The sequence below is a fragment of the Pongo pygmaeus genome, chromosome 14 (assembly GCF_028885625.2).
Source record: "Pongo pygmaeus isolate AG05252 chromosome 14, NHGRI_mPonPyg2-v2.0_pri, whole genome shotgun sequence".
Taxonomy (NCBI): domain Eukaryota; kingdom Metazoa; phylum Chordata; class Mammalia; order Primates; family Hominidae; genus Pongo; species Pongo pygmaeus.
Genome location: NC_072387.2, coordinates 86,943,587 through 86,963,735, shown reverse-complemented (window position 1 = coordinate 86,963,735; position 20,149 = coordinate 86,943,587). Strand labels below are relative to the sequence as shown.

General features: G+C 39.7%; 1 protein-coding gene across 11 annotated transcripts in view; it reads right to left on the bottom strand.

Moving 5' to 3' along the window:
- The window catches only part of SCEL (sciellin), a 110,282-nt gene extending 90,750 nt beyond the window's left edge, over positions 1-19,532 (bottom strand). For 10 of the 11 annotated variants that reach the window (XM_063650990.1, XM_054446863.2, XM_063650994.1 and 7 more), the window contains exons 1-3: positions 19,391-19,532; positions 956-1,017; positions 159-276 (exon numbers count right to left, since the gene is read on the bottom strand). In XM_063650990.1, coding sequence (XP_063507060.1) covers positions 159-276; positions 956-998 — 161 coding nt within the window. In that variant the 5' untranslated portion in view covers positions 999-1,017; positions 19,391-19,532. Of the gene's footprint in view, positions 1-158; positions 277-955; positions 1,018-2,354; positions 2,439-19,390 lie in introns of all 11 variants that reach the window. The other variant, XM_063650991.1, reaches the window with a different exon arrangement.
- Between the last annotated feature and the right edge of the window lie 617 nt (positions 19,533-20,149).

Here is a 20,149-nt window from a genome sequence, read left to right as displayed (position 1 = left end):
AAACTTATTTACGCTTACTAAGTCTTACCAAAAATTAGACCATGCAACAAAGTGTTTCAGGAGAAAAGTATTCACTTTTCAGATAAGCATTAGCTTCCCAAACAGAGAATGCCTCTCTCTGCCCCTCCATCCACCCAACACACTCCACACCAGCTTACTTTTCTTCTTCAGGGCGTTTCCTTATCCAACTGTTATCCTGTAAGAAAGTTCTTCTTTTGTTCACCTCGTGAAAATCCTGCTGCTTCCGTGTGGTTCCCTGAGTGGTGCTCTTCATTTCTATCAACAGAAACATGAAAGACTGGAAGATGTAATAGTGTGGAGTTGAGCGTGGGCTTGTTAACCTGAAAATCCTGAGAGGCACGTCTGATTGGCCAGCATCAATCTTCTAGGCTGGCAAGTGCAGTACTGTTTCATAGTAGGATGTACCAGCAAGAAAGAACAGATCCCATACCCCATCACCAAAGATAACACATAAAGCTGCTCAGGTGCCAACTGAAACTGCCAGTGCCACTCATGAGGCCCCATCCAGCTCCTGGGAAAGGAGAACTCCCAGACTGGGATAAACTGAGCCAGGATTTAGTGGGTTGGCCATTTTACCCCATAAGAAATATATCTTAGAAGCCCACAGAAGACTGTTTTTATAATACATAGTAATAGTCAATAAGTCCTGGTCATTTGATTCTAAGTAACTTAATTCTTTTATCCTGTAAGAGCCAAACACAAAGAAGGTCATATTTAAAAAAAGATATTTTTATTAATTTAAAAAAATTGAATTCCAATTACATGACTAAAAGCTGCAGCATATATACTTTTTCTTAAGCCTAACTTTGCAATGATAATTAAATTAGACTGTTGTTTCTAAGCATTCAATATTTGTATTAAAGAATTCAGATCTGTGAGTTGTTTTTCCAAAATTTTAAAATTTTCTGAGCGAGAGAAACATCATGTACATTACCATTTCCTGTGGGAGACATTTTTCTCAAGGTAACGTTGGACATGCTGTCTTCCAGTAAGGACCTAAAAGAAAAATGGGAAATAGAGAAAGTACATCAATGACTCTGAGAACCTGTGACTGTTTCATGACTGAGATTCACTTTTCAATGACAGTGACATAGTCACATGATCTGTCATAACAAATGCATGACATAAAGTGCCCCTAAGAACCCGAGAGTTCATCTCTTCCAACATATTTCTTTTACAGATGAAAAAAATGAGGCCCAGGGAGTTTTGTGATTCCAGTGTTATATCATAAGCAATCGGTAGAATCAGGCCATCAGTGAATTCATTTATTCAATCAATAATTACGCATGGAGTGCTTACAGTGTGCCTGGCACTGAGCCTGGTGCTGGGGACAGAAAAATGAGTTAGACAAGTGTCTGGTCATAGTCAAGAGGGAGAGAGAGAGATTGTGCTGAACCCACAGCACACTGTGAATGCCCAAAGAAGGGCTCCTCAGTTCCTTCCCGAAAAAAGCTAAAGCAAACTCAGGAAACTGCTGTGTAATTAGAAGGAAAGCAGCCAGGCACATGGAAATCACAGACTTGGAGAAACACTGGTGATTTTAAGCAACCACCACATGGAAAATTCAAAGTTCCTGAACTACTCTTCTGGTGTTAAGGGGTTAAGGTAACCCACAGCACCAGTCTGCCCAGGACTGATCCAGTTCCCCAGAACTGAATTATGACTTTGTGGATCCTAGGCACTTTTGCCTTCAGGGTCCCTTCTTACTCACACAGACATACACACACACACAAATTTAAAATTGTATCTTATGACTATGTTAGTATGAATATAATCCTGGCTGGCTTCATTATTATTATTATTATATCAATATTTTTCTTGTAATTGAAAGAAATTAAAATTAGAATGTTTTTGTGGATCATAAATGTATTGGGGGCCTTTGTGCACGTTAGTTAGCTCTGAGTCTTCCTGAAAGTGGGACTTTCAGTTTTCAAACCAGAAAAGTCCTGGACAAACCTGGATGGCTGGTCACCCTAAGTGGGATATTATGTCCTTTCCAGTGTCCATCTCACCCAGACTGTGTATGGAACATAGAAGGGGCATTCAAGCTCAAGTCAGAAGCAAGTTTTAGGTCCATCTTTATCACATTCAACATCTGAGAATGAACCACTTAACCTCCCTGCAAAATGAGGCTATTGAAACCTGCCATCGGCTTCCTAAGTTGCTGCGATGATCAAATGAATAATGTACACAAAAAAACCACTTTGTTAAACTATCAATGCTATTGGACTTAAGGCAGTATTATTGGACAGTTGTCTATAGCTATAATTTGGGGTTCTAAAAGCCCCCACCTCCTATCCTCTAATGTGAAAGTATTTCCTGCAACAACTTACCATAGGACCTGAAGTGGGAAAGACACACTGCTTTGGGTCAAGGTATTATTTTCCTTCGGGTCTGTTTCTGGAATGTCAGTAGCACTGCAGAAGATCAGAGGTGGAGGCTGTAAGTGTCCAGACCAGGTTTCCCTTACCAGTCTGAAGCTTGGCAGCTACAGGCTCATGACTGCACCTTCCCTGAGGGTTTGCCCTTCGCTATTAGGCCTGACTGGTTGCACAACTTCCCCAGTCACTACAACCTGCAGCCGGTGGCTGACTGACCCAGGATAAAAAAGGTCAGTCCCTTGCCTCAAGATAGAATCACTTCTATCCAGTGACTTGCACTTCAGAGCTGGGATCCGGCTGTAGCTCAACCAGCAGAGAGCACATCCTTGCTCACTTCCTTCCCCGGCCTCCCCCGCCTCGCTCCCTTCTCCTGAAAGCACAGCCTCAATAAGTCACAAGCACCCAAATGCCTCTCAGAAATGGCTTCTGGGAAACCTGACCTAAGATGTGGATTAAGAACCAATGTATTCATCATGACCATTACCTTCACAGGGACCAGCAGCTGTTTGCTGCATGAATAGCTGAGAGTCTGAAGGTCTTAGTGAAAGAACTGCATCTAAGTGATGCTGTTTACTGACTGTGTCACCTTAGGTATGTTATTAGCTCAGGTCTCTTATTTGTATCATGAGGTGAAACAGGAACATTATGAGGTTCAAATATTACTAGATAACATATGTAAAGTGTCTAATTATTGCCCAGCACACAGTAGGTGCTCGATAATTTTTAACTCCATACTCTATCACCTTGGCAAGCAGAGAGCAAAGACATAGGAGAGGTATGGTTGGATGTGGGAAGGGATGGAACAGACTTGAACTTGGGCAGCTGGGCACACCGGGAGTGTCAGGGATCCCCTGGCTGGCTGTGTTTGGAGGCTGCATAGATAAACTCTGGCAAAATGAAACTAAAGAAACGCCTAAAGGCAAACTTAAAGCTCAACTAGTGACTATTTTGCCTCTGTCTGGTAGTGTGTCTCAGGACTTTTGGCTAGCCTCTTTCCTGTTTCTAAATGGGCTCTGATATATTTTTTTTCCTCTTAGCCGATAAAGACCTGGAGAGTTCTCAGCTGATTGCACTGGAATTCTCAGGTGGTCAAAATGCTGAATGCATAATTAATGATACATCTGCAGAGACAGTAAATGCAATTGTGAGACAAAAGACAGGGTATGTGGACAAAGAGTATTTTACAATTATCTGCTTATTTTTCTGTCCCTCCCAAGAGACTGTGTTTCCAGTGGGAAAGGCCTAAATCTTTTCCTTCTATTCCCAGTATCTGGGAGAGAGTAGGTGCTCCCTGGGTGCTTGTTATTGGCCAAGTCATGTTCCTCCAAAATTCATATGTTGAAGTTTCCACCGCTAGTATCTCAGAAGCTGACTATATTTGGAGATAGGGCCTTTAAAGAGGTGATTAAGTTAAAACAAGGCCCTTAGGGTGGGCACTAATTCAACCTGACTGGTGACCTTGTAAGAAGAGAAAATTTAGAAACACAAAGAGACAGCAGAGGAAACGCCATGTGAGGACACAGTAAGAAGGTGGCCATCTGCAGGCCAAGGAGAGAGGCCTCAGGAGAAATCCAAATCTGCCGATACCTTGATCTTGGACGCCCAGCCCCCACAACTGTGAGACAATGATTTTCTGTTATTTAAGTCACCCGTCTGTAGTATTTTGTTATAACAGCCTGAGCAAACTATGGAGTCCTTATGAAAAAAGTAATTTGAAGAGTTATAAAATAGGCAAGTCATTCAAAGAGCTTTGGTCTACACTGCCCTTGATCTGTGCCCTCTTCAAATGGTCTATTGCACAGGGCAATTGCTAATAGAATAAAGATCCACTGGTTGAGCCCCTGCCCTGAACAGGGGACCTCCCAGGCATTGTCTCTCATTTTTCACAAACTCTGCAGGGTGGCTGTTGGTACCTCCAATTCCCAGATGAGACTACTGGAGCTCAGAGAGAGGATGCAACATGTCCAAGGTGTTAAGAGGCTGCATGGGGCTTCTAAACCAAGCTACGCCCTCCTCAGCAAACAGTACTAATGCCCATCAGGAGTCACTGCAAGACTAGGCTGCTGCCCTGGTGATAGAGCGAGAGTGGGAACGTGGATGCAGGGGCTTGCCTGGCCCTGAGCATCTCACTCCTTGGAAGTCCCATGAGCTCTGGTCAAGTGCTTGGTACCAGGGCAGCCTCTCAATGAACCACTGCAGCAAACAAACCTTCACAGGATAGCCTTCTCTGTGTATTCCCCAACATTCCTTTGGTTAAAAACATGTCCACACAAAAACTTGTACATGAATGGTCATGGTAGCACATAACAGCTAAAAAGTAGAAACAACCCCAATGTCCATCAGTGGATGAATGGATACACAGCACGGCATCTCTGTGCAACAGAATATTACTCAGCATAAAAAGGAACGAAAATACTGATTCATCTTACAACGCGGATGAAACTTGAAACATTAAGTTAAATGAAAGAAGCCAGGCACAGAAGAGGACACATTGTATGATTCCATTGATATGAAACGTACAGAACAGTCACATCCATAGAAAAGAAAGTGGATTAGTGTTTTCCAGGGGTTAAGGGGAGAGGTGAATGAAGAGTGACTGCTAAAGGGAATGAGGTTTCTTTCTGGGGTAAAATTAAAATACTCTGGAATTAGATAGTGGTGATGGTTGCACAACCTTGGAGATATATATATTATATATATATATATTTTAGACAGAGTCTCATTCTGTCACCCAGTCTGTAGTGCTGTGGCACGATCTTGCCGCACTGCAACCTCTGCCTCCTGGGTTCAAGCAATTCTCGTGCCTCAGCCTCCTGAGTAGCTTGGACTACAGGTGTGTGCCACCACATCTGGCTAATTTTTGTATTTTTAGTAGACACGCAGTTTTGCCTTGTTGGCCAGGCTGTTCTCAAACTCCTGGCCTCAAGCCATCCACCTGCCTCGGCCTCCCAAAGTGCTGGGATTACAGGTGTGAGCCACCACACCCAGCTGTGAATATATTTTTTAAAAAGCACTGAATTTTACACTTTAAAATGGTGAATTTCATGGCATGTAAATTATATCTCAACTAAAAAAAAAAAAAAAAAAAAACTGGCAGCAGGCCAGGCCATCTTTGAGCTGGAGAGGCAGAAAAGACGCTCTTACATGGCCCGTGTGGTTTTGCCAGAATAAAATGGAATCAGATTATATTTCACAAGATTATCCCAGTCCCATCCTCATGGGCACCTCCATACACTGCTAACAATTGAGCTCTTCCTGGTATGCATCTGTATCAACTCCTAAATGTTAAACTGGTGTCTTGAGTGACCCGTGGATCATTCATCATTGTGGCCTGAAAATATGCTCTCTGACCCAGAACTATGCAAGCAGCTGTTAAACTTATACAATAAAGACAAGCAGGCCTAGACTTCTGTGGAACTCACAAACAGAAGCCACATAAATAATATAAACACACATATTCAGGAACATCCTAGTTTAAAACTTTCTGTCTTCTGATCGGATCTTAGTTCCCATTTGTGGTTTGAAAAGAGTCACACTATTGTAGAGGAAAGCAGAATGAGAGTTGCAAGGGTAAAGTCAATCACGGCCAAGAGAATGTCTATGTGAACCAACAATGGGGTATAGCAGATTATGTGACAATAAGAGAATGTGATATTCTACCATGTTACCAAAACACATAACCATTGGGTAGTGTGTTTTCTGTTATTTCAATTGAGCACATGCCATTTTAAAATATATATTATATATAAAGACATACAAATGGCTAACAGGTAAAACGCTCAACACCACTAATCATCAAAGAAATGCAAGTCGAAACCAAATGAGATACCATCTTACTTCAGTTAGAATGACTATTATTAAAAAGACAAAAATGACAGATGCTGGCAAGGATGCAGAGAAAAGAGAACTCTCACGCACTGTTGGTGGGAATATAAATTAGTACAACCTCTATGGAAAAGAATGTGAACATTTCTCAAAAAACTAAAAGTAGAACTACCATATGATCCGGCAATCCCATTGCTAGGTATCTATCCCAGGGAAAAGAAATCAGTATATTAAAGGGATACCTGCACTCACATGTTTATTGCAGCACTATTTGCAATAACAAAGATACTGAATCAACCTAAGTGTCCATCAACAGACAAATGGATAAAGAAAAAAGGGTATATATGCACAATGGAACTATACACCCTGCTAATAAAGACATACCCAAGACTGGGTAATTTATAAAGGAAAGAGGCTTAATTGGATCACAGTTCCACATGTCTGGGGAGACTTCACAATGATGGCAGAAGGCAAATGACAAGCAAAGTCACATCTTACATGAGGGCAGGCAAGAGAGCATGTGCAGGGGAACTGCCCTTCATAAAGCCATCAGACCCCATGAGATTTATTCACTATCTTGAGAACAGTATGGAAAAAAACCGCACCTCCATGATTAAATTACCTCCCACCAGGTCCCTCCCATGACATGTGGGAATTCTTACAACTCAAGGTGAGATTTGGGTGGGGACACAGAGCCAAACCATATCAAAGAGTTAAAGATGCACGCTGATGTTTATACAGACTTCTTGCCCATCTTAATGTCAGCACCCTTCTTTTCCCCGTTAGATCTTATCCTTAGCTTCCCTTTATGCTCCAGAACTTTCCATCTCCCTCAAACTGTCAAAACCCATCTGACCCTCCTTGCCTCAGGATCTTTCTGTCTGCTAGCCAATATGAAGTAAAATATGCCTGAACAGGTGACATCTTAATGTGTTAGCAGTGGCATAGGCGGAAAAATGATTGACAGCCCTTGGGCTAGAAAGCCCCAGATTGTGTGTGTCCCAGCTTCGTCACTCATTAGCTACTTGGACCAAGTCTCTGCTTCTGCCTCTGCAAAGAGGAAGTTATAGCAATCTTAAAAGGTTGTTACGGAAATTAAATGAGATAATGCTTTGTAAATTATAAATTCCTATAAAATCATATAAAGTATTATTATTTTTTGAACTTTCCTCCCTACCTAGCAGACCCTAAAGGGGCAGCAGAAGCCTAGGTCAGAGGAGGACTGAGGTGGGATATGGGTAGAATACCAAAGGAAATTTAAAACACAGCAACCATCTGGGGTTTTGGCCAGAGAGCTATATACTAAGGAAGAGGCAACTGGGATGTCCCAGGGAAAGAAAGTGGGTTTACTGGAAACTGTTTCTAGGGAGCATCCCAGAGGTTCTGGGATGAAGCCAGTGGGGGTGTTTATAGGATACCTGAGGTTAGTCATTAACAGAGAGAAAGAGGGTAAGGTCCATGAGCTTGTTCAAATGTCTTATTTCACTCGTTTTCATTTAACCGGCCTTCTGGAGAATATCTAGCTAACAAAGGCATGAAAATATCAGACCCTATGGCAGAGCGTTGGGTCTGATTGGAGCTATCTCTAAATATAAAATGCTGAAGAGATATCTGTTTTCCTCTACACAGCTCTTTGCAGGAATTTCTGATGATGTGAGAGTTGACCAAGACCTCAGCCATCCCAGCATGGTACGTAACCCTGGGTGCAAACCTCCAGATGGGCAGAGGGTGAGGGAGTGAGGGATGGAGGGCAGTGGCACTGAGTTAACTGCAAAGGGTCTGCTTGCAAATCCTTCTGCACTCAGCATCAAAACATTTTTATACCAAATCCATCATACCTTTTTGTCAACCAGTAAATTACTGAAAATATAATTAGTCTCATATGTGAAACATCATAAATTTTTTTATTTTAAAAAAAGAATTTTCATTCTTAAAACAGTTAGTAATCATTACTATAGACTTCGGGGTAAATCTAAATTTTATTTTAAGGATTCCTCCATAATGCCATGCCTCTCTCTTTTAAATTACAAATATTACTCACATTTTTTTAAATGTTTAAGATTTATCTTAAATTTTTGGGAGGCTGCGGGCGGTGTGTTCCAATGGGAGAGGACAATAAGGAAAGGTCCAGTCATGATGATCTGGAGATTTCCAAGTAGGGACTCGTGGCAGACAATGATTGTATATCCGATATCCATTCTCCCCTTCTTTCTTACTGATATCTAAAGCCACATTTCTTAGGCTCTCTGAAGCTAGCAGTAGACACATTTGTAGTTCTGACTATTACGATTGAAGTCGAAGTCCCTGGGAAGAATATGTCCTTTTGTGCTCCCCCACTCTTTTCTGAAACTCAGGTGGCTTGCAGGAGGGAGGAGCAGTCCTCTTGGACCTTAGGGACTGTGGGCAATCATAGGGACTAAATTCACACACGAAAAATAGCAGAGCAGGAAGTTAGAAGGGACCCGGTTCCTTGACAGTGTCATAGAGTTGCCACAATAGCCCTGTATTATCTATCTCTGAACTTCTCCTTCCAAGAGAAAAATAAACCGCCTCATTTGTTTAAGAGATTTCTTTTCCTTTTTTTTTTTTTGTTGTTGTTGTTACTCAAGCCTATTGCTCTTCCTCCATGTCACTAAGCCATCGTGCAGCAAATAGAAGGTCCAAAAGTTGACGGGAGTCTACAAAAGATATGTGTGATTCTTTTATCAACAAAACATATGTGTTCAATGTTCCTAGCAAGAAGGTCACTTGTTAAGCCCCTACCAAGTACCACCTGCTGTACCACATGTTTTATGCACATTATCTTATTTAATCCTTCCAGGTCAGTACTATTATCTATAATTAGGGGATCCCAAACCTCAGAGAGGTTAAATAACCTGCCCAAAGTACACAGTTAGAGGAAGAATCAGAAACTGCGGTTAGGTCTGTATGACTGCAACACCAGAGCTCTTTTCAGTAAGTGATACTACCTGTAACTCAAAGTGCCATGTGATATGACCCATACCAGGCACTCAGAGAAATGCCTGGAGTCCCAGATGATTGATGATCATGGGAGAGCAGGTGAGAGGAGCAGCAGGAATGAATGGCTGCCCCAACATTTCCTGATAGCTCAGCCTCAAAACTCACTCCCCGATGACCACACTGCAGCCAGAAGTGGCCTGAAACGGTTCCTGACTGGATCCTTCCCTGAATCTATCTCATACTAGATAGCTTGATAATGTTTCATTCTCTCTCGTAGTCCAGTGCTGGCCATTGATCAAGCTAACTGAGAGAGGAAACTATAATGTATTCTATTTACAGGTGATAATAGTTTCATAAGGATGCTGGGTTTTTCTTCTGAAATATAAATGAGTAATATTGTGGGAAATTAAATTTTTCTTATCAAAGATGCAAGTTGCCAAATCAGTGGAGGCCCCTGCCAGATGGCCTAAGCCAGAGAAAGTCTGCTGTTGAGTCTGTTTCTCTTTCCCTTTTGGCATCTCTCCTACATCTTTCACACAACCTCTTCTAGCCTCGCTGCTCTCTTCTTCCCTTAGGACCCACTATCCATGTCACCCAAATCATCTCCTCATGCCACCTCATTGGGTGGCCCCAGAGCCATTTCTAGAAGCTTCCATGTAAAGCCTCTAAGATGTAAACATTCCTGTCTCATCAACCTCTACTTCCACAGACATTTTACTGCAGTAGTGCTCTTTCCATCTTCCCCAGGATATAAAACAGTACTTTATATATACATGGATATTTCTTGTTAGAAATAGTTCAACAATATATGTTTCTGTGAATAATATCCTTGTTAAAAATGCCCTTTTGTGGAATGGATTAGAGATTACCAGTCTCTCAAACTGGTAGTGTTAAAAAAATAAATGCAGCCAAATCTTATTGTTTTGTAATTCTTTAAAGGAATTGCTTATTTCAGGTACTGAGGTTATCCTGAGCTTCAAATCTACTCAACACCCACATATTGACACTTTGGTAGCCTCAGTTCAGCTAATTGGATTTATTTCTAAGTGCCACATTTCAGTTTCATTCCAATTAAGTTTTTAGCTTCTCACAAAAAAGATGAAACTCTAATCTTGGCTTCTCAAAAGGCTGTTGCCAGTACATATGTCTACTGATTACAGACACCAGCAACTGTGTTTTAGAAGTGTAATATTATGAGAAAAGATGTGTGAACGCTGTCTCTCTTATGCTGGGAAGTAGAAAAACCTTTACCTATGAAGCACTGAATGCATGTGTTGAAAATTATGATGTGAAATCATAATGTCAAAGTCTATGAGGAGAGAGGGAAAAATATTTTCAATTATTGGCCCATCTTTCATTTCCTCTTTGTGGCCAAACATCAGAAAGAGCTAGTTTTTATCTGCTGCCTACTGCTTCTGCCCAAGGACATTTGTCTTTAGGTTTTACATGAAATCACTCTGCTAAAGTTCTGAATCATGAAATCAATCAACTTTCGTAGCTCTTTTTGTATAAGCATTTGAAACTATCAGCATCTCCTATTTCTTACATTTGTCTTCTTTTCAGCTTCTCCTCATCTCCCCATGCCCTTACTCAATTTCCTTCAGTATTTTCTATCTCTAATAACAGCACTTCCTCTGGGAGCATTTAGGTCCATTAGGTGACCCAATTGCCACTCCCCCCACCAGCCCAATCTGAGCCCCAGCTCCTCTTGTCCCAGTGCCAAGAATTCTCTGAGCCAACTTTCACTTCAGTCCCCCAGCCCGATCTCAGCCCCAGCTCTTCCTGTCCCAGTGCCAAGAATTTCCTGGGCCAGTTCCCAGCTCAGCCAGAATCTTCATCATCTTTTAGGTCCTCTCAGCATAAAGACTTTTAAAATCTCACTCTTCCCTTCCCACCCAAGGACATAATGCCTCCTGGCTTACCTGATGAAGTCTTTACCACTCCCTGCTAACTTTCTCTTAAGAAAGATTGAGTGAACAAAGAAACTAAAATTGGTTAAAGAAGGGCTCATAGAGGAAAGAGAATGGGAGAAATAAGGCAGAAAAGAAAAAAAATGTGCAGCAGAAAGTAAATTAACAAAATAAAGGATGATGGAAGAAAAGAGAAAAAAACAAGGACTTCAATTCTGACTGCTGAGATTTGGGGTCCTACAATAATAATAACTATTATGAGCTTATATTTTATAGGTGTTGTCTCATTTAAGCCTTACATGCCTTTAGGTTGTTACTATTATTATACTTCTTCTTTAAATGAAACTTAATGATGAATGGTTTCAGTGAAGTCAGTCTTCTTGTGGAAGGATAGGGCAGGAGTTGGAAATGTGGGCAGTGGGCGAAATGCAGGCAGATTTTTTTTTCTGGAAGGAGTCTCAAGATGAGTAGTTTGCCTGAGGTTACATAACTAGTGAATTGCCCAGTTGGGATTCAAACTCAAATCAGCCTGACGCAAGAGTACCTATCTCAGAAGCCCGGGAAACAAAAAGGAGTCAACAGGAAGAAATTTACTCGACTAAAAAGTGGTGAATAAAAAAAGAACGAAATCATGTTCTTTGCAGCAACATGGATGCAGCTGGAGGTCATTATCCTAAGCGAATTAATGCAGAAACAGAAAACCAAATACCAAGTGTTTCCCCTTATAAGTGGGAACTAAACATTGGGTACTCATGGACATAAAGATGGCAAAAATAGAGATCCATGGTGGAGCTCAACAGAGAAGAATTGGAGCAGACTTTTTTTGATCATTTTACCAAAGTATCATGAGATCTACATAGAATGACATTTGGATATTTTAACTACCCCAAAATCTTTCAATCAATTTATCAAGCTTCTAATATATTTTTATAAATTACTATCTGTATAAAAGACCAAATGTCAATAGTTGTCCAGGGCAAATCTCTTTAGTGATGGAGAATATAAAAAAGCTAAAGTAGAATAAGTAAACAAATACAGAAAAGGGGTCTAGAAAATGACACAGGGTGGCAAATCGCCCTGGTGGTATTCACTTTTGCTTCTGAAAAAGTCCTGAGGGTTTCAGTGTGCGGTAACAGTGCCAAACCCACCACTACTTGTTTCCCGGAAATCAATGAAAACAGGGAAAATACCTAGGAACTGGAAAAGGACAAATGCCATAAAACCATTTTCAGTAGAAGAATAAGAGGGGCTCTATCATTACAGACCAATAAACAGAAGCATTATCTTTTGGAAGATAAATAAAACGAACCATCAAACAACTAATTACCACCTAAAAGTACAAGAAATATATGTAAGGGGAAAACAAACAGTGCTTCATGAAGTGTAAATATTAACAAGTCTATTTAAATCCATTTTTAAGTAGTCTCTCAGAAACAAAAAACTGTGTTTAGCCTGAATACACAGCCTAAAAGGAAATCCAAAAATCATCAGGCTGGGAAAGATTCATTTAGCCTTCTGTGATGGTTAGAAAGCAGCTATTTCTTCAGTCACACAACCTCACAATCTAAGCTTAGCACTGGGAAACTTGTTTACTGCTGGTGAAACAGAGTACAGAATGTAGCACAAATGAAAGCCCCTACCATACAATTTTCTCACTGTTGATTCTGGGGTTGGTTTGTTTGTTGAGACGGAATCTTGCTCTGTAGCCCAGGCTGGAGTGCAATGGCGTGATCTCGGCTCACTTCAACCTCTACCTCCCCAGTTCAAGCTATTCTCCTGCCTCAAACTCCTGAGTAGCTGGGATTACAGGCACGCACCACCATGCCTTGCTAATTTTTGTATTTTTAGTAGAGACGGGGTTTTACCACGTTGGTCAGGCTGGTCTCGAACTCCTGACCTCATGATCCGCCTGCCTCAGCCTGATTCTGGTTTTTAATACACAACCCTCACCAGCTCTTTTTCTTACAGCCCATCTTTTCTGCAGAATGATAACAGCAAGCTTTAATGTGAATAGTGGCCTATAATTATTTCATTTTACAAAAAACACTGGTCTAATATTCATTAATAAAAAAGCTATCCAATAAAAGTTATCTATCACCTGAGCCCCCTCAGGGGCTATTTTCAGTTCTAGCTGAAAATACAAGTTAAATGAGTAAAAACTCAAATTTTGACCACAGACTATGAGCCAAAACCCTGTTAGTTATTTTAAATACTTTACTGTATTTCATATTCACAAAAGCTCTGTCATGTAGCTATTCTGTATCCCAATTTTACACAACATAAATCTTTCTCACTATATTTAGAACATATGTGGAAATGCAAGAAAGCATATATAAAATGTGGAAAATACAAGAAAGCATAAAGAAAGAAAAAAAAATCATACACCTTTAATCAATCACTGTAATTTTCTTCCAGGGTTTTTCTTTGCCTATTTAGAGCCTACTGATATGCATTTTCCAATGCCATTTACGAATATTTAAATATTTATTTTGCAGCTACAAAATATCTCATTTTATACAAAATAACATCATTCCTCTGTTGTTTCTAAAAAACCATACAAAAGTCTTTCACCAAGTATCTGATTATTTTCTTTGAATGAATCCTAGAAGTGAAATTACTTCCCAAGATGTATAATTTCTAAAATATTCTTGATCCCTATTGTTGAGTTTCTTTCCATAAACCTTATAGTAGTTTATCATCCACCAGCAACATATGAGTGTCCATACATTTGCCAGCATTTAGAATTACCATTCATTAATCTTTTTAATAATATAATGGGTGAAAGTAGAATCATTTTGTTTTATTTGCATGTTTTTCTTCACTTTACAGGGCATTTTCTTTCTTATTTTATAAATTATCCATTGACAATTATTATATATTTCTTACTGATTTCTCATTTTCGTTATATGTCAGGAACATTCATCTTTACTTTCCTAGATTTTCATTTAGCTTCTAATTATAAATTTTGTATCAGAAGCTTTTGATTTTGCATTCCCTATTTTTCCCTTTATAATTTCTTCCACTTTCACTCTTTAAAAGCCATCTTTGTAGACCATCCATCAATCTTCTTTCTGACCTCGAAATCCAAGCAATCGTCAAGTCCTATAACTCAACATATCTTGTGTATCTTTCTATTTCCAAGACACCAATTCAAACTACCATAATCTCCTGATTATTCCAACGGCTTCCCAGCTACATTCTCAATCTCCAGACTTCCTCACTTAATCCATTCTCCTCACTGGTACCAAAGTAGTCATCACCAGCTTAAAGCTGTTCAAGGGTGTTCCATTTCTGTCAGGATAAAATCGAATTGTTAACAAGGCTGACAAGGCCATACCCTCCAGCCTCATTTCCCCCAACTCCCCGCTCCCCACTCACACTCTGGCTTCAGCCACAGCAACTCCTTCCGGTGCCTGGGGCTCCATCCTTTTCATCACCTGTGAGCTATTGCTTATTCTATCTATGCCTGAAACACTCTTCTTCCTGAACTTCCCTCAACCCCTCATTTTCCTTCAGGAAAGACTTCCATTCACCTTCCAGATCACTCATTCTATATCCTCCAGGAATCATTCTGTGATACCATCGCCACTTGCCCCACTCCTTACTCCCCAGGCTGAGTTATAAGCCCTACTATGTGTTCAAATAGCAAAGAGTTTCCATAACATCACCTAAGACTGTCTGTGTGTGTGGCTGAATAATCTTCCCCCACCCCCAACATGCACATATACACACACACTCACACCCGCACACATTCACACATTGTACATCTTAAGAGCAGTGGCCAAGCCCATCTTCCCCACAGCTGATTTTCAAAACTTATCACAGTACCTGGTACATAATCAGTTGTAGAGGAATATTTGTTGAACAAACATGAGGTTAACTAAATATTTATTTTTCTTTTAATTTTTACAATATATTTTGTTGTTTTATGTAATCTCTCTAATCCATGTGGATTTACTTTGGTAATGGGAGAATAAATCTCTTTCTTGTTGATATACGATTCGTCCTTTGTCACACTTTAAATTCTTACATATTCTTAAATGTGCTTTGTGGCTATCCGTTTTTGTCAAGAAATCTGTCTTTAGTTTCTTACAATAAAAACAAGCTACTTTTATTATTGTGTTTTTCTGATACATACATTTTTAATATCTAGTAGCACAGCACCCTTCATTAACTTCCTTTTTAGAAATTCTATCAGCTATTCTCATTTACTCATTTCTTTCAGATAACTTTAAAATTATTGTCTAAGTTTCAGCTGGGCGCAGTGGTTCACGCCTGTAATCCCAGCACTTTGGGAGGCCGAGTCGGGCAGACCACATGGTCAGGAGATCAAGACCATCCTGGCTAACACGGTGAAACCCCATCTGTACCAAAAATACAAAAAATTAGCCGGGCGTGGTGGCGGGCACCTGTAGTCCCAGCTACTCGGCAGGCTGAGGCAGGAGAATGATGTGAACCAGGGAGGCGGAGCTTGCAGTGAGCCGAGATAGCGCCACTGCAGTCCAGCCTGGGCGAAAGAGCGAGACACTGTCTCAAAAGAAAAAATAAATAAATAAAATTATTGTCTAAGTTTCCAAGATAAATATTCTATTGGAACTTTTGACTAAAATTGCATAGATTCTATAAAAAGAGTTTGGGAAGAACTGACATTTAAGGTCAGCTTTCACCTTTATGTCTTACTATAAAATGTTGTTATTTTTTAAATGTGGATTTTAAATTTTTCTTGTAGAGATTTTTTCTAGATTTTTATATTTTTGTGCTATTGTGAGTCATATTTTATACACATATGTCTCATTATGTAATCTGCTTTGTATATTATAAAATATGTATATAATATATAATTATATAATTTTATATATCTATTAATTATTCATCAAGAATCCTAATTTTTCTTTTTATCTGCTGGTGCTGTGAGTTAGGCATACTCATACATGTCACCATTTGTCCACATGGAATCATGGTTCAAATTCAAGTCTATCTAGATTTCAGCTCCCTGCATGCATTTGCATACAAATTTCTTTTAAACTTTTACACACAGCATCTCTAATGACAAAAGAGGGAACCCTGGGGAGAACTGGGGAGAGGGCAGGGCAATAGGGATAGTTTTCTCCAAAGCTTTTTAACTAAAATTAGCTCTCCATACAGACATGTGCCATGCTTATTCCATAATTTTATTGCATTTTCTAGAACATTGACACAGTCTCCTGGGATGTACATATCTCAGTTTGAAAAATATAGCTTATAGTTCACTGTCTTTCCCCAGGAGGTTTCATATGAAGGATACGTAATCACATTTTAGAGTCAGGGAAACTTGGGTCTACAGACAAAGAATAAATTATTTAGATTTTTAGAGCTATCAAGTATACTATTACAAGGAGGATTCAGGATGATCAGTTTTTGTATCTAGAAGTAAACTGTTGTCATTGAATAGATAGCTGTAAAATTCACTGTTCCAATTAAGTATCACAATAAAAGGATGACTCATGTCCTTAAAAAATTTAGTCATCAACATGAAATGAAAGTCTAGTACATGTAGCTGTCATTTGGCAAAGCATCCATGTGAGGAAGAGCTTCTCCCGAGCCCCAAAATCACAAGTTCATGGAAAAAAATCACAGTTTACCATTTGTACAATAGTAAGCTGGAAACGCTTAAGGAATATAAATGATAAAGACTTTTGATTAAGGCCGGGCACATTGGCTATGCCTGTAATCCCAGCACTTTGGGAGACTGAGGCAGGTACATCACTCGAGGTCAGGAGTTCAAGACCAGCCTGGCCAACATGGTGAAACCCCATCTATAGTAAAAATACAAAAATTAGTCGGGTGTGGTGGTGCACACGTGTAGTCCCAGCTACTCAGGAAGCTGAGACAGGAGAATCACTTGAACATGGGAGGCGGAGGCTGCAGTAACCCGAGATTGTGCCATTGCACTCCAGACTGGGGAAAAGAGCGAGACTCCATCTCAAAAAAAAAAAAAAAAAAAGACTTTGGATTCAGAAGTGAACTTTGAACAACTCCAGCTACGTATGCAGCAATTAATACATAAAATCTTTATTTCAAAGTACCCAGCCAAAGAAAATGGAAAATGATCAACAAATGGTCTAGAAGCAGGACAATGACAGAAAGCGAAGCCATGTGGAACCAATAAAGATTTCCCTTGTATTGCAAGGCCAAAGATTTTATCCCCTCACTCTTAAGAAATGCTGGGAGTTGATGCCTGAACCATATAAGATGCTCTCAGTTAAACAATGTTTGCTTAATTTGACTGCTTCATGAATTGTGCTCAGTTCATTCCACAGTATGAGCTCAGTCATTCAAAATATATTCTTTGTTTTGTTTACATAGTCCCCAAGAATATGAACCTGTCAGGTATTTCATTATAATTCTGGTAGTCTGAGAAGGCAGTCAGGTAAGCATCACCTACAGAATGGCATTCGAGGCGAGGGTGCTCTGATTGTACAGACCACAGCTAACACACATACATCAGATCCCCTCCCTGCTGAGGGGCTACTGGCTCTTGAGATGAAAATCTCATAAATATAATAAACAGCAACACTGATTCCACAAGCCACAAGCTGGAAACGTATTCCATTATGTCTTAGTCATACCATACACACTATAATATTTCCACAGATTGCTGGGTAACCACAGTCCATGATGGAGTGTGGCTCATTTATTGCTACTATATATTTTATAATAAAAAGCATTTGAAAAAATATTGAGAAAATTCAGTAAGACAAAAGACAAGCAATCTGGCTTTGTATTCTGGTTCTGCTACTCTGATCTTAACACAAGTTGCTTAACATTTGTGCTTTGTTTTTCTCATCTAGAAAATTCAGGCATTAGACTAGTTGGGCCTATGCTCCGTTTCGGTTGAAATATTCTGTCAATTAGATCTAAGATTTATATGACGCTAACATTCCAATAAAAATTCTGGCCTGTTTTTGGCATTCTCTGCATATCCCGACATTTAGGATCATCTGAATGTTTTACTAAAATTTTTACTGTTGTCATTTCTCAGTTTTCTCAAATTGATGTTTCCAATACTTTAAACACTGGAGCACCACAAATATTAGGAAGGCTTTATCTACGTTATAAACTGTGGAAATGAACGACAGTTTTAAATGTAATCACATTTTATGAAAAATAAAATTATCCACACTTGCTATACTTTCGTTTTCTGGTTACTATAAACACTTGAAAGCCAAGTTGTAAAATTCTTCGGTAAACCTTTGGGAAATGAGCACTGGTGTGTCTAACCTCCTCTCAGACTGCAGGTGACCTGGTCAGCAATAGGAAGCCATGAGAACTCAAGTACTAAAGATAGAGCCAGGTATGCTGTGGGGGCACCTCTCTGGAGGACACAGAGCTGCAATTTGCAAGCTGTGAGAGGCCCCTGCATTTGAATCCCACAGCTCTGTATCATAAATAGAAATGATGAGAAAAAACACAAGTCAGACAAGTCAGCTTAGCTATTAATTATAAAAGAAAGCTCTGTTAAAAGAACTCTTCTATCCTTATCAAAAGTCTCCCAAAACTGGTTTTTCAGGACTAGGCTATGAATAAAGTTTGAAAATTGCCCCCATATACATTAATCACTCCTTAGGTTAGAATGCAGAATATACCATAGAGAAGTTGGCCAGATGCCCACAGATCCCTGTGAGGAACCATGTACCCTTATTCTGCCCCCACATCCTGCCTTTACTCCTTGGTACTTTCAAGTAAGAAATGGTGATTTTCTTATTTGGGGAAGATACAGTGGAGACAAAAACCTCATAAATATAAACCTCTCTCTCTCTCATAGCTCAGCAACTTGCAATATTTTTAGCAGCAGAGAAAAAAATAAATATGACTTATTAACTATAAAGCAATATTTGAGTTCACTATTTCACTAAAAGCATCATTTATGAAAACAGAAAGATCCTTTAAAAAATGTTTGTACAGTCGCTTGAGAAAATAAACCAGCAGGTGCTGGTCCCTTCACTTAAAGAATTTATTATCCTTTGTGTGGCAGGATTCACCAGCTGACAGCTCCCACCCAAAAAATCAAATAGGTGCTCATTTCTGTGATGCCCATAATGTGTAAAATTGCCAAGAAGTTCAATGCAATGTGACCTAAAAGTACAGCAAGGAAGAGCAGAGCTAACAGCCAGCTGGAGGCTGTCAAAATTTACAGGAAGAAAAGACAAAGATAATACAGTAAGTTCTAATTTTAATCATTTGTAAGGAACACAGAGAAAGCTGTGCACATACAGCAGATGTATTTCTGTTTGCAAGTATAATTCAACTTACCTCTATTGAGCAGAAAACCAGGACTTTTTGGCTAACCAGCCTGTAGTGATTCCCTGGGAGGATCTGGCTGAAAGAAATAGGAACCTAGAGTTTATTCAGTGGAGTCTCAACCTCTACGTGACTGTATTAATGAACAGTTCAGAGGTTTCTTGCTCAGCGGCTGAGTCACTCAGGGAGGAGGTGTGTGGTATGCAACAGGATGTCACCTTGTACAAATACCAGTTCAATTAAAGCATTCTCACTCATGAACCTACTGTCTTGTTTGAATTCTTTGTTTAATTTATGGCCTTATGCAAAAAAAAAATCTATATATATGTATATATAGGCTCCTGTGATCACCCTTTTAACTGATATCAACAATATGCACAACCATATCACTGACAAGGTGGCATAGGACCCAACCTATTTTGTATTCTCTTTCAAAAAATAAAATTGAAAACTCAAGATAGAAGGAACCCCCATACACCCATAGTACCTAGAAGGCAGGGGCACAGACAAGCATGCAAGGAGTACATGGCTTAAAGGAAGCTTCAAGACAAACAAATTCTCAGAAACCCAGGAACCCTAGGATTAGAAAACACAAAAGAAGTCTGTTCCACACATTCTACACCTAGAATATTTTGTAAAATTATCAGAGGGAAAATACACCTAGCACGTAAGAATTCTAATCTCTATCTTATTTATCCATGTATAAAAAGATGTGAAAAGGGGCCAGGCATGGTGGCTCACATCTGTAACCCCAGGACTTTGGGAGGCGGA